Source organism: Gracilinanus agilis, chromosome 4 (genome assembly GCF_016433145.1).
Source record: "Gracilinanus agilis isolate LMUSP501 chromosome 4, AgileGrace, whole genome shotgun sequence".
Lineage (NCBI taxonomy): Eukaryota > Metazoa > Chordata > Mammalia > Didelphimorphia > Didelphidae > Gracilinanus > Gracilinanus agilis.
Window position 1 is genome coordinate 508062637 of NC_058133.1, and position 13454 is coordinate 508076090.

Below are 13454 nucleotides of genomic sequence, written 5' to 3' on the forward strand. Positions count from 1 at the left end.
GAAAGAAAGAAAGAAAGAAAGAAAGAAAGAAAGAAAGAAAGAAAGAAAGAAAGAAAGAAAGAAAGAAAGAAAGAAAGAAAGAAAAGAAACTGAGGCTCAGAAACATAATTGCCCAAAGGCACCTGATCAATAAGTGACAGATTCAGGCTTTGAACTAAGACTCTCCAGGTCTGGGAGCCCTAGTTTATGAAGCAGTTTGAAAAGGTAGAGGAGAGTGACCAGGCTGGTGAGAAGCCTGGAGGCCATGATGACTGGTTGAAGAAGAAGAGCCTGTTTAGCCTGCAGAAGAGAAGACCCAAGGGGTGCGTGATGGCTATTTTCAGTTAGGAAAGACTGTCAGTCATTTGGTGGAGGAATTGGACTTCAGCTTGGCCTCATAGGACAGAACCAGGACTCATGAGTAGAAGTTGGATGGAGACCATTCGGGGTTTGATGTCAGGAAAACCTTCTGAGGAGGGAGAGGTGTCCCAAAGTGGAAGGACTTAGAAGCCGTGGGGCCTCCCTAACTTGGAGTCTCTGAACAGAGGCTGAAGGGATTTCTTCTCATCTCCAAGTGACTCAGGATGGCTTCCGAGTTCCCTCCCAACTGGAATATATTCTGTGTGGGATTCTTTGTGAATGTGACTGCTAAAGCTATCAGAACAACTTACCAAATCTGGGCATAATTCAATATTTGATAGGCTCGAATCGGCGCCACAGAGGTCACCCTTGGACTTATCCCTGGTGCACGAGGGACCCAGCTTCTCCCCAGGCTCATTGGGGTACCTGCTGCCCTTGACCTGATCGTCTCAGGTAAATCCAATTGTCAATCATTGTATATCCACAAACAATCCAAAAATTGGACGAGGCTGAGAGGAGTGGGCAGTCCTTTGGGCAAGGAATCTGAAGCCCGGGCTTTCTAGTCCTGCTCTTGTCCCTCCCTTGCCAAGTAGTCTCTAGTCCTCATTTTCTTGGTTTAAAAAATGAGGATCATGATGACCCTTGTCCAGCCTGCTTCTTGGGGGTGCTCTGACCAAATAAAGTCCTCATGGGGAAGGTTCCCTAGGGGAGGTGGCATTTGAGCTGGGCCTTGAAGGATGGGAAGGAGCTGTGAATAAGAGGGGAACATCTCTAGCATGATGAAGGACTGTTAAGTGTGAAGAGGGCTTAAACTTGATCTGTTTGGCCGCACAGGGCAGACAGACTTGGAGCAGTGGGGAGAAGTTCCAGAACAACAGATTTTTGGGTTGTGTGACAAGAAAAATATTCTAATGACTAAGAGTTGTCCCAAACTGGGGAGAAGGGGGTTCCCCTGACTCGGAAATCTTTAAGCAAAGGCTGGATGGCTACTCGATGGTTATGTCATTGTGGGGACTGCTTGGTTTCTCTAAAACTAGAGTCAGAAAAGTAAAGGTTTTAAAAAAATGAATAGTTTGGACAAGTGACCTCTAAGGCCCTTTCTAGCTCTACAATTGCCATTAGGGCCCAGGCTTCATGACTTCGAGCCCAGGGCTCTAATCCAGTCTACCATGTTGCCATCCAAGTTGGCTTCGTTCCAACTTAGAAATTCTGGGATTGTGGGATGATCACACTGACTGCCCTTTCATCCAAATACTTCTTCATTATAGGGAGACACGTTCTGGCTCCTGAAGCACTCAAACTGGGGATACTGGACAAAGTCGTCAACTCTGATCCATTTGAGGAAGCCATCAAATTGGCCAAAGAAGTTTCCGGTAAGGATTGAGCTTTCAAGTATTATTGCTATTTCTTTGAAAATATTTCAGAAGGGATTCAGCCCAGTTTATAGGCAGGAAGGCAGGCTAAAACAAGTCTTGGGGCTTACGGGCAGGGTTGGGTAGATTAAACCAGTCACCCTTTTAATCTAATTTAATTTAATTTAATTTTTGAAGCCCTTACCTTCTGTCTTAGTATCAATGCTAAGTGTAATATCATTTCTGCAATGCAAAATGGAGAGCAGGAAGAGTGACACTTAGCAGTTTAGAACTTGGAACCAACCAAGCTTGCCATGAGCCAACAAGGGAGAGGCAGTTACTGGGAGACTATAAAGAGCCGGATTTTGAACAAGAAGCTCTCTCAATTGGGAGAAGGGATTTTGGTGGGAGGTTAGTTGGGAATTGGGGTGGACCAAATGCACCCAGGATACCTGCATCCAGTTCTAATCACTACCACACCCTCAACTTCTGTGTAAAGCTGTGCTCTACATAATCAATCATCATCAAGAAGGAAGCAATATAAATACCCCCAAACAATCTGGTTCAGGCAACCGAGGGGACAGACCTCTCCAGCTGATAATCTCAAACCTGACTACCTTCAATTGATAGTACCTGATCATCAGTAGTTTAGCCAAGCTTTCCTTATTCCTCTTTCCTTCAGTCCCTGCTTCCCTTCCCTAAGTTTGCTGTTATTAAATTCTGAAACTTACTTAGGAGGATGTCATCATTGCTCTAAGGATCATCAAACGCATCCTTGAGTATCTGAGGGAAGAGCGATTACTCAAACTAAAGTTAAGCCACAGTCACTAGCGTTATCCATCAGTTCTGGAGCTAGGATAAGCGGTCAAAGAAGCTGCGTGATCTAACCCACAGTCTCTTATTCGCTCACTTATTCCTGGGACACTGTTACAGTGGAGCTGGGTGTATTAGTTTAGTCACAAATATTCCTGTGCGGTCTTGGCGTTCACCACTACAACCTGGTGTTCACTCAGCTTCAGGTTCTCATACCATCAGAGGACCTTGGGTCATCCCATCATCAGCATATCAGCTCCTATAACATAAGACAGAAGAACAGTAAGAACTGTGCAATCTGGATTAAGTGACTTGCCTAGGGTAATAGCTAGGAAGTATTTGAGGCCAGATTTGAACCCAGGCCTTCCCACCTCTAAGCCCAGGTGATCTATCCATTGTGCTACCTAGCTGCCCCCACCCCACCTTTTTTAAAGGATTAAGATGCTAAGCCTTCATACCATCCTTAGATAGAACCACTTTTCTATTGAATAAATCCATCCTAAGTTTTTGATTAAGGGAGAGAGCTCCTCAATCAACTGGAATTATTGTGTATAGGAACTGGGTTCAGATTGGCTGAATATCAATTACATAAAAATCTAAAAGATCTTGAGATTTGAGCCAGTGGAGAGGAGAGGAAACCCTCAAGAAGGAATTGACTGGGGGAGAAGCTCTGGACCTCAGTGCACATTGACTAGAATTGGACTTAAGGAATTCTGAATCATCTAGCGGTTTGGGGACTTCCTATCTGCCCATTAGCATCATGGTAGTATCCCCACAAGAGCTAAGGGCAGTGCCAGTATTGGGAGTCCCAGTTTCAGGGCTCTACAGGGAACAAAGGTATATCTCACCTACTGGGAATATCTTGAAAACTCCAGAAAAAGACATCTAGGAGATGTATGTTATCCCTTTGCTACATGTGCTGGGGCTTTCTATGTACCAATAGGAGTCACAGATTTCTGTTTGGTACCAGTACTACCAACATAGTAAAGTAGTACCGTCTAAAAACTGATGGAGTAAAAAAATGATGGAGATGGGTTGAATAATGATGATGATGATGGTGGTGATGCTGATGACAACAATGATGATGATGATGGTGATGATGACAACCATAATGATGGTGGTGATGATGATGATGATGAAGGTGACGATGATGATGACAATAATAATAATTGGTAGCACTTATATTTGTCTTTTAATGTTATTAAAGTACCATTCACATATTATCTCATTTGAGTCCTACAACACCTCTGTTGTAAAGGTTAAAATTAATGGTTGGACAATGATTATATGAAATTATGTGATCACCAGTACTAAATATATCTTGAGTCAGAAATTTATTTACAAATATATACAAATTGAGAGGAAACAATAAAGGAGAGAAATGTGAGGGGGATAGAGAAGTTATCTGTCCTATCAACCTAAATGTTTTGCTCCAGGTCTGCTTAATTCAGGCAGAGATTAATTAACTCTCAACCATGAAGGCTGATAGTGAGTAACCATGCAGCCTCCTCCAAGGTGGAAGTTAGTCTCTCTGGAAGCTAGGAAAGGAGTCAGCCTTTTGCTCACCCAATGAAGTAATCTAAGAGTCAGAGACCAAGTAGAAGCCGAGCTCTGAGCCCACAATCCAAGCCATAGTCACAAGCAAAGCTCCCTCGAAGACTATATATCTCCAGAAGACAATCTCTTCAGACTATCTTCTCAAAGACAAGGAGTTTAGGGGCTTGCTTTTCATGGTAACTTCTTGTCCCTTCCCCTTTTCACAGGGGCCAATCACAGTTTCCAAATTGTCTAGCACTGCCCAGGGGGCAGTGTCTGTAGAATTGATTTTTCACCTTTTGAAGGTTAAGGTCTCATCAAAAAGGTTCACAGATCTGGGCTGATTGAATTTCAAAGGATGTGAATTCTCTAAGTATCTTGCTAGCTTCTCACCTAGTACTAAGTAGGGTGTTTAATCTTTTGTTGATTCAAAGCAGTGGGGGGGGGGTAATCCTGTCTTCAGTCTAGTGAGGTACTAAGTAGGGGTACTTAAGTTAGTCTTAACTCAGGATAGATAATAGAATAAAGAATTCTCTTTCATACTGTGAAGTTATTGTTGTTTTTGGTTGTCATTTCAGTTGTGTCCAGCTCTTCCTGACTCTGTTTGAGTTTTTTTTGACAGAGATATTGGAATGGTTTGCCTTTTCCTTCTCCAGCTCATTTTATAGACACGGGAACCAAAACAGAGTTAAGTGACTTGCTCAGGGTCACATAACTAGTAAGTGTTTGGACTGATTTGAATTCATGAAGATGGGTTGTCCTGATTCCAAGGCTGGCACTCTGTCTAATGCTCCTCCTAGTTGCCCTAGCTATCTGTGAAGTAGATGCTATTATTATCTCCACTTTACAGATGGGGAAACTGAAGCAAACAGAGGTTAAATGACTTGCCCAGGGTCACATGGCTAATTAAGTATCTGAAACAGGACTTGAACTCAGGGCTTCCTGACTCCAAGTCCAAAATTGTGCCACCTAACCAACAAATTGATAATCAATTCATAATCATGGTATCAAGCACAGTGGTGGGGGCTCCTGAGCTATAGAAAGACACCTTCTGATCTTTCAGGGCTACCCTAAGAGTACCAAAGGGCACTCAGCTCTTCATTGGGAATATATCTTCAAAGCATGAGCTGAAGGTGAAAAATATCCTTTTTAGCTACTCAATTAGCATTGTCCTGATAACAAGCATGGCAGGCTCTCCGTTGGGGAAATCTAACATGGTTTGCCTCATAGGTTTCTTTGACAAAGCCCAAGATTTTCTATTCTTTGTCACCCCATGTGGGGTTTTCTTGTCAAAGATACTAGAGTGGTTTGCCATTTCCTTTTCCTGTTCATTTTATAGATGAGAAAACTGAGGCAAACAGGATCAAGTAACTTGCTCAAGGTTACACAGCTAGTAAGTGTTTGAGGCTGGATTTGAATTCAGGTCTTCCTGATCCCAGACCTGACACTGTCCACTGCATCACCTAGTTGCCCCAACAAAGATTTTCCATCTTCTAAGGTGTAAGAAAGCAACCAACAAACCAGAATTCATCACTTAGTCTCAGTGCTTAGTGCCTAGGGTGTAAAGACAAAAGGGAAACAATCCCGGCCTTCAGGGAGCCTGCATTCTAATGTACCTACACAAATGAGCTCCTTCAGTGTAGGGACTATAAGATTTACTGGATTTCTATCCTCAGTACCTAATTCTGTACCTGGCACATAGTAGGCTCTTAGTAAACATTTCCCGATTGAGTAATTGCTCAGTTAATGCAAAATATATATATAATAAATACAGAGTAATTTTTTAGAGGGGATGATGTACAGCTGGGTATCAAGGTCTCATGTAGGAGGGAATGCTTGAGGTGAGTTCTGTCTAGAGTGATTTAAAATAGTTTCTCTTTCTAACTCTTGCTACAGTTGTGTTGGAAATATATAGAAATGCTGATGATTTATGTGGGATTATCTTCTACCTTGCAACTTTGCTAAAGTTGTTGATTATTTCTGCTAGCTTTTTAGTGGATTTTCTCGGGATCTCTAGGTAGACCATCATGTCATCTGCAAAGAGCGATAGTTTAGTTTCCTCATTGCCTACTTTGATCCTTTCAGTTTCCTTTTTCTTCTCTCATTGCTACAGCTAGCGTTTCTAGTACAATATTAGATAGTGGTGGTGATAATGGGCATCCCTGCTTCACTTCTGATCTTATTGGGAATGTCTCTCTAACTTATCCCCATTGCAGATGATACTTACTGATGGTCTAAAATAAATACTGTTTATTATTTTTAGGAAAGGCCCTTCTCTTCCTATGCTTTCTAGTGTTTTCAAAAGGAATGGGTGTCGTATTTTGGCAGAGGCTTTTTCTGCATCTGTTGAGATAATCATGTGATTTCTATTAGTTTGGTTGTTCAATGATCAATGATGTGGATGGTTTTCCTAATATTAAACCAGTCTTGCATTCCTGGTATAAATCCCACCGGGTCATAGTGAACAATCCTCATGATTTGTTGTAACCTTTTAGCTAGTATTTTATTTCATATTTTTTCATCTATGTTCATTAAGGAGATTGGTTTATGGTTTTCCTTCTCGGTTTTTGGTCTTCCTGGCTTAGGAATCAGTACTCTATTTGTGTCATAAAAGGAATTTGGTAAAACTCCTTCTTTGCTTATTTTGTCAAATAGTTTGTGGAGTATTGGGGTTAGTCGTTCTTTAAATGTTTGATAGAATTCCCTTGTGAATCCATCTGGCTCTGGGGATCTTTTCTTAGGGAGTTGCTTGATGGCTTGTTCAATTTCCTTTTCTGAAATGGGATTATTTAAGTATTCTATTTCCTCTTCTTGAGGTGAGTTCTGAAGGAAACCTGAGATTCTAACAGGGAGAGGTAAGGAGAAAAGGTATGCGCAGCATGAGAGACGAGCTGTCAAAGACACATACATAGATGGGGGATTGACCATCATCCTCAGTCACTTTGGCTGGAATGCAGACTGTGTAAAGAGGAGTGATGCTTATTTAAGAAGCCCAGAAAGGTGGGCTGGAGTCAGCTGGCCAAATGGGATTTATTAAGTGCCTGCTATGTGCCAGGCAATGTGTTAAGCAAAGAGGGCAAGAAGAAAGGCACACCAAGGCCTCTGCCCTTGAGGAGCTCACAGTCTAACGGAGAAGACGACACTAGAGATGGGGTAAATTAGAGAAGAAAAGCTTTAAGCTTAAGGCCTGGGAAAGGTTTCTTGTTGGAGTAAGATTGTGAAGGAATGTAAACACCAAACAGAAGAATGTGCAATTTTTCCTAGAGGTGATGGGGAGCCCTTGAAGGTTCTTTAGAAGGGGAGTGACATGATTAGACTTAGAAGAAATTGATGCAGGGCCAAATTTAGAGGCATTTGGTAGAGTAGAAAAGGGAAGTGATTGGGTATCAGAGGACTTTAGTTTAAAACCTGGTTAATAATAATAACTAACAATAATAATATCTAGCATTTACATAAATGCTAGATATATATATTATATATATATATATAATATGCCTTAAGATTTACAAAGCACTTTGCAAATATTCTTTCTTTTTATCCTCACAGCAATCCATGGAGTCAGATAGTGTTATGATCCCCATTTTACAGATGAGGAAACTGAGACAAACAGAAAAGTTAAGTGACTTTCTCAGGGTTATACAGATAGTAAATGGTTCAAGGCAGAATTTGAATTCAGGTCCAGCACTGTGCCACCTGGCTGCCACTTGTCTGCTGTGGATTATCCTCTGTGCCTCTATACATTCCTTCTAGCTCAGAAGGATTCTCTCAAGAGGAAGAGGAAAATGGACTCTAGCCTCGCATTACCAAGGTTTTCTTTGTTCCTTTTCAATATTTCACAGCTGGGCCACTGGAGGGCGCCCAGATATTGAAGAATTCTCTCTGGGAAAATCTGGTGCTCTTAGGATAAGAGAATGCTCTAAGGTTCAGATTTCTGGAGCTGGAAGGGACTTCAAAGGAAATCTAGCACAACTGCCTCATTTTACAGATGAGGAAACTGAGGCCCAGAGAAAATGACTAGCCCAAGGTGACCCAGGGGCAGTTAGGTGGCACAGTGGATAGAAATTAGGTCTTGGAGTCAGGAAGACTCATTTCCTTAAATTTAAATCCAGTCTTAGGGGGCAGCTGGGTGGTTCAGTGGATTGAGAGCCAAGCCCAGAGACAAGAGATCCTGGGTTCAAATGTGGCCTCAGACACTTCCCAGCTGTGTGACCCTGGGCAAGTCACTTGACCCCCATTGCCTAGCCCTGACCATTCTTCTGCTTTAGAACCAATACTCAGTATTGATTCTAAGACGGAAGGTGAGAGTTAAAAAAAAAAAAATAAACAAACAAATAAATAAATCCAGTCTAAGACACTTACTAGCTGTGTGACACTTAACCCTGCTTACCTTAGTTTCTTCCTCTGTTAAATGAGCTGGAGAAGGGAATGGCAAACCCCTCCAATGTTTTTGCCAAGAAAACCCCAAATGAGGTCATGAAGAGTCTGACATGGGTTATAAAAGTTACATGGGTAGGAAGTAGAAGAGTCAGGATTTGAATTCAAGGCCTTGGACTCCACAGCCAGTGCTCTTTTTTATTTTATAGGATCATAGGAATAGAGCTTCCTAAGTCTAGAGCCAGCAGGGCTCATTGAGGAAGACAGAGACATGACGAGCAGACCCTCTGAGTCCACAGCCGAAGCTTTTCCATTGACTCTCACAGTGTCAGGGGTGGAATCCAAACCCGAGTCTTCCTGACCTTAAGTCTGACCATTTCATTTTTTTTAGTGCCTTAATCCAGGCACGCTTTTCCTTTAAAATCCCACGAACAGATTCTGAGTCTTCCCTAGTATGGAATGAAGGCTGGATGTGGCTGGACCAGGAGGCGGATGTGAGGCTTCATTACGGAATTAAGGAATGGAAAATTCCTTCCAATTGATAAAACGCTCGCTAGTAAGGACAGGCACGAAGTGAGAACGTGTCACAGCTGCTATTATTAGGGACTTACTAATTGTCCTAATGAGTATAATTAAAACCTCAACATTAATTACTTTGTGAAATGCGTCTTGTTTGTGTGGGATTTTTTCCTTCTTCATTTCTCTTCTCCGGATAACCTTTGGAGGTTCTCCATCTGATTCTGTTTTCTTTGAGGTCGGCCCATCGGTTCCCGGAGGCTCATGACGAGGCAGGTTCCGGATCTGCCCGATATGGACAAGGTTTTCCAGGAAGCCCTGTTGCGGACGAGGAAGAAGTACCCGGGCTGTATTTCTCGGGAGGCCTGTGTCCAAGCTGTCCAGGCTGCCGTCCGGTACCCCTACCCAGAAGGATGCAAGAAGGAGAAAGAGCTCTTCATGTACCTTCTGAGTTCAGGACAGTGTAAAGCCTTACTTTACGCCTTCTTCGCTGAGAGATCGGTGAGGAAATGGTCAGCTCCCTCCGGGGCGTCATGGAAGACCTCCTCTGCTCGGCCGGTCTCGTCTGCAGCCGTCGTGGGTAAGACGTCCCGAGGGTCCGCGCGGTTTTCCCCACCAGAGCAGGAGAGGGCACTTGCTTAGGCCCAATCTGGTCAGGATCTGTGACTCGGAGGGGTTCAGGCCCCCTCCCACAAACACAGCCTTCCTCCCTCTATGGTTCAGGAGACGTTAGAGACCTTGACATCTCTGTAAGTCTCTGCTCATTTGTGGAATCAGAAAAGCAGAATCAGGGAGGTAGACGGGACCCCGGTTGGCCTCTTGGCAGGCTTCCCCTGTGGCTCCTGGTCCTGTCCTCTGGGACCAAATAGAACAAGACTAAGCTCCCTTCTGCATGTTGGCCTTTCAGATACTTGAAGACGACCCTCAAGCTTCCCCTTAGACTTTTCCTCAGCCTTAACCTTCCCCGAGTTCTTCAAGTGACCCACCACTAACTTGGACTCCAGGCCCTTCTCCTTCCTCTCTGGCCTCTTCTGGGTGCTGATAGGGCTTCTCCATGTCCTTCCTGTAGCACCCCAGACTGAACACCACAAAGATATCAGACAAGGGCACAGCACGGACCGCCATGTCTGTATTCCAAGAAGATCACTTCCATTGTTTTGACCGCCATGTCTCATGGCTGACAGATGCTGCTTCACTAAAATGCCACGTCTTCCTCAAAGCAGCTGTCTTCTCTCCATGCCTTTCCATCTTATTTGAGCCAGTCAGTCAGCCAATAAATACTTCAAGGGGGCAACTGGGTGGCTCGGTGGATGGAGATCCAGGCCTAGAAACAGGGTTCAAATCTGGCCTCAGACACTTTCTAGCTGTGTGACCTTGGGCAAGTCACTTAACCCCCGTTGCCTAGCCCTCACTACAAGTGGCTGGGACCAGTCTAGGTCTCCTGGATGCTACATGGGTCTGGAGGGCCTTTATCCAAAGACAGCTGTAATGGGGAGGAATCATTATGTGTTTGAGCGGCTGAGGCTGCAAGAGACCTACAGAGAAGTCTCCGAGGGCTGAAAGAGCTGCCCAAAGCTCTTGTGGACCCAGTGAAGGCATGTCTCCAGGCTAAATGAATGAATGAAAAAATACATTGATGAAATATGTAGTCGATTCCAGATAACTTTGCGAAGACTCGAGCTATTACTACAAAAATGAAGCAGTTCCTTCTCACCAGGGATTTACGTGGGAGAGATAGCACCTGCAGGGGAATGGTAGTCAGAGAACAGGATTCTGGTCCCCTGGAATTCTGGGCGAGGCTTTACCCTGTATTTCACAGGAATTCCACGCTGCCATTTTCTATATTACAGTAATCACAAAGGTGGCGAGTGGAACAAGAGGGCATCTCCAACCCGTTTGTTCAAACCATAGTGGCCACATCAGTCATATGATGTCAGAAGCAGGACTCAAACCCAGAACTTCTGGACTCTGAGCCCAGCTCTCTACCCACTCCGTGTAGCTGCCTGTAGGGTTATAATAAGCTTTTTTCATTCACACCTGATTTCATCAGTGTAGAGAGTGAAGAAAATGTTAGTGCTTGGGATCCCAGAGGGAAAGAGCTCCCAATTTAGTCATGAATGCAATTATTAAGAATAATTTAATAGCCGGGTTCTCTCTCTTTCCAAAAGGGAACATTTGTGTGCGCTTGTTCAGGGTTGACAGCGGCCTTCTCCTTGGTGAGCCGCTTTGCTGTTTCTCACGCAGTCCCATCTCTTCTTTTGTCTCTAGGTTTGGGAACGATGGGAAGAGGCATTGCCGTCTCTCTGGTCAGAGCGGACATCCCCGTTATTGCCATGGAGCAGGATGAGAAGCAGCTGGACCAGGCCAGAAAAGTGATCTTCACCCTCGTAGAGAAAGAAGCCTTCAAGCGGAAGCAGAGCGGCCAAGAGTGGACCCCGCCAAGGATCCGATTTACTACTTCCCTGGACGAGGTGGCCGGTGTGGATTTGGTGATCGAGGCCGTATATGAGGAAATGGAGCTGAAGAAGCAGGTCTTCAGCAGGCTGTCGGCCCAATGCAAGCCTTCGGCCTTTCTCTGCAGCAATACGTCGGGCCTGGACATCGATGAGATAGCTTTGGCCACGCGGCACCCGCAGCAGGTCATCGGCACCCATTTCTTCTCCCCAGCTCACGTGATGAACTTGTTAGAGGTCATCCCTAGTCGTTATTCCTCCCCTGCTACCATCGCCACCATCATGAGTCTGGCGAAAACCATCGAAAAGGTTGGTGTCGTTGTTGGAAACTGCTTTGGATTTGTTGGCAATCGAATGCTGGCTTCTTTCAGAGAACAGGTTTATTTCTTAGTGGAAGATGGCGGTCGGCCAGAGGAAATCGATCAAGTTCTGGAAGAGTTTGGTTACAGAATGGGTCCTTTTCGAGTGTCGGATCTGGCTGGGCTGGACGTGGGTTGGAAATCCCGAAAGAGCCAAGGCCTCATAGGGCCTACATTGCCCCCAGGAACGCCTCTGCGCCAACGTGGCAGCCAACGGTATTGCCCAATTCCTGATATTCTGTGTGAACATGGAAGATTTGGCCAGAAGACTGGCAAAGGCTGGTATCAGTACGACAAACCAATGGGCCAGATTCCCAAGTCTGATCCCTGGATTTCCAAATTCCTATCCGAGTACAGGCAGAGACACCAGATTGAGCCTCGGGTCATAGAGCCGGAGGAGATCCTCGAGCGCTGTGTGTATTCTCTCATCAACGAAGGCTTTCGGCTCTTAGCAGATGGCATGGCTGCTGGCCCTGAGCACATCGATGTCATCTACAATAATGGTTATGGATGGCCCAGGCATAAAGGAGGGCCCATGTTCTATGCCTCCACAGTGGGACTCCCCACAGTAGTAGAGAAGTTACAGAAATATTACCGGAAGAATTTGGACATCCCCAAGTTGGAGCCTTGTAATCTTCTGAAGAAATTGGCCGCCCAGGGAAATCCTCCCCTTCGGGAATGGCAGAGCTTGGGGGGTCCTCAGACTAGTAGACTGTGACTTCACTCACCTACGTTCTTCAGGTGGAGACTTTCACGCACCCACCTCAGGCAGACGTAGTTAAACTAAATAGAAACTCAATCAAAGGCTTTTAACAGGCTGGCAAAGCACAATCTGTTGGCCAATAGGCATTTCAAATTAAATGTCCCATTGGCATCTCAAATTCAACATGTCCAAAATGTACTTTTATCTTTCCTCCCAATCCTTCTAAATTCTAAATTATATAATTAATAATAGGGAAGTTCCCTACCTAGCTAAAGTAACATGGAACTCTGAGGGAGAGATAGAAAGTGGCATGTGCCAAACAAGTCAGATCATCAGGACCACTTGACCCCCTCCTCCTCTCAGACCTCAATGGAGATGGCCCAAGACCCTTAATTCAAAAGTTTTGGAAACAGTGTCTCTCACCCCATTGACTCTACTTGCAGCCTCTGACCTTGCAGTCATTCTTGAAAGAGAAACCATCACAGAGGAGTTGTCTTTTTTTACCAACAGCAACACCAGATGCCACTGATGGGCAGGTAAACCTAAAATCCTGGCCAAGCTAGCACCTTCCAGACTAAGGGCTGTGCTTCCAATCTAGCCTCAACAGCTATCATCCTAAGAAGCATCCTCTGTATCTGCAACGCTGCAACCAAAGCTTCTAAAGATACATAACAAAAAAGTCCTCACCATCAAAATCCTTGCCACTCAGAGAATTGGAAATTGAGAGAATGTCCATCAATGGGGGAATGCCTAAACAAGTTGCGGTATATGAAGGTGATGGAATACTGTTGTGCTCTAAGAAATGATGAAGGGGATGGTTTCAGAAAAGTTTGGGAAGACTTAAATGAACTGATGCAAAGTGAAATGAGTACAACTAGGAGAACATTTTATACAGTAACAATATTGTTTGATGATTGACTTAGCTATTCTCTGCAATACAATGATCCAAGACAGTTCCTAAGAACTTATGATGAAAATTTCTATTCACCTCTCAAAAAGGAACTTATGG

General features: G+C 44.3%; 1 protein-coding gene across 2 annotated transcripts in view; it reads left to right on the plus strand.

The window, feature by feature from the left end:
- The window catches only part of EHHADH (enoyl-CoA hydratase and 3-hydroxyacyl CoA dehydrogenase), a 33839-nt gene extending 20617 nt beyond the window's left edge, over positions 1–13222 (plus strand). For both annotated transcript variants that reach the window (XM_044673211.1, XM_044673210.1), the window contains 4 exons: positions 681–792; positions 1608–1712; positions 9169–9510; positions 11199–13222. In XM_044673211.1, coding sequence (XP_044529146.1) covers positions 681–792; positions 1608–1712; positions 9169–9510; positions 11199–12460 — 1821 coding nt within the window. In that variant the 3' untranslated portion in view covers positions 12461–13222. The remainder of the gene's footprint in view (positions 1–680; positions 793–1607; positions 1713–9168; positions 9511–11198) is intronic.
- The last annotated feature ends 232 nt before the right edge of the window (positions 13223–13454 follow it).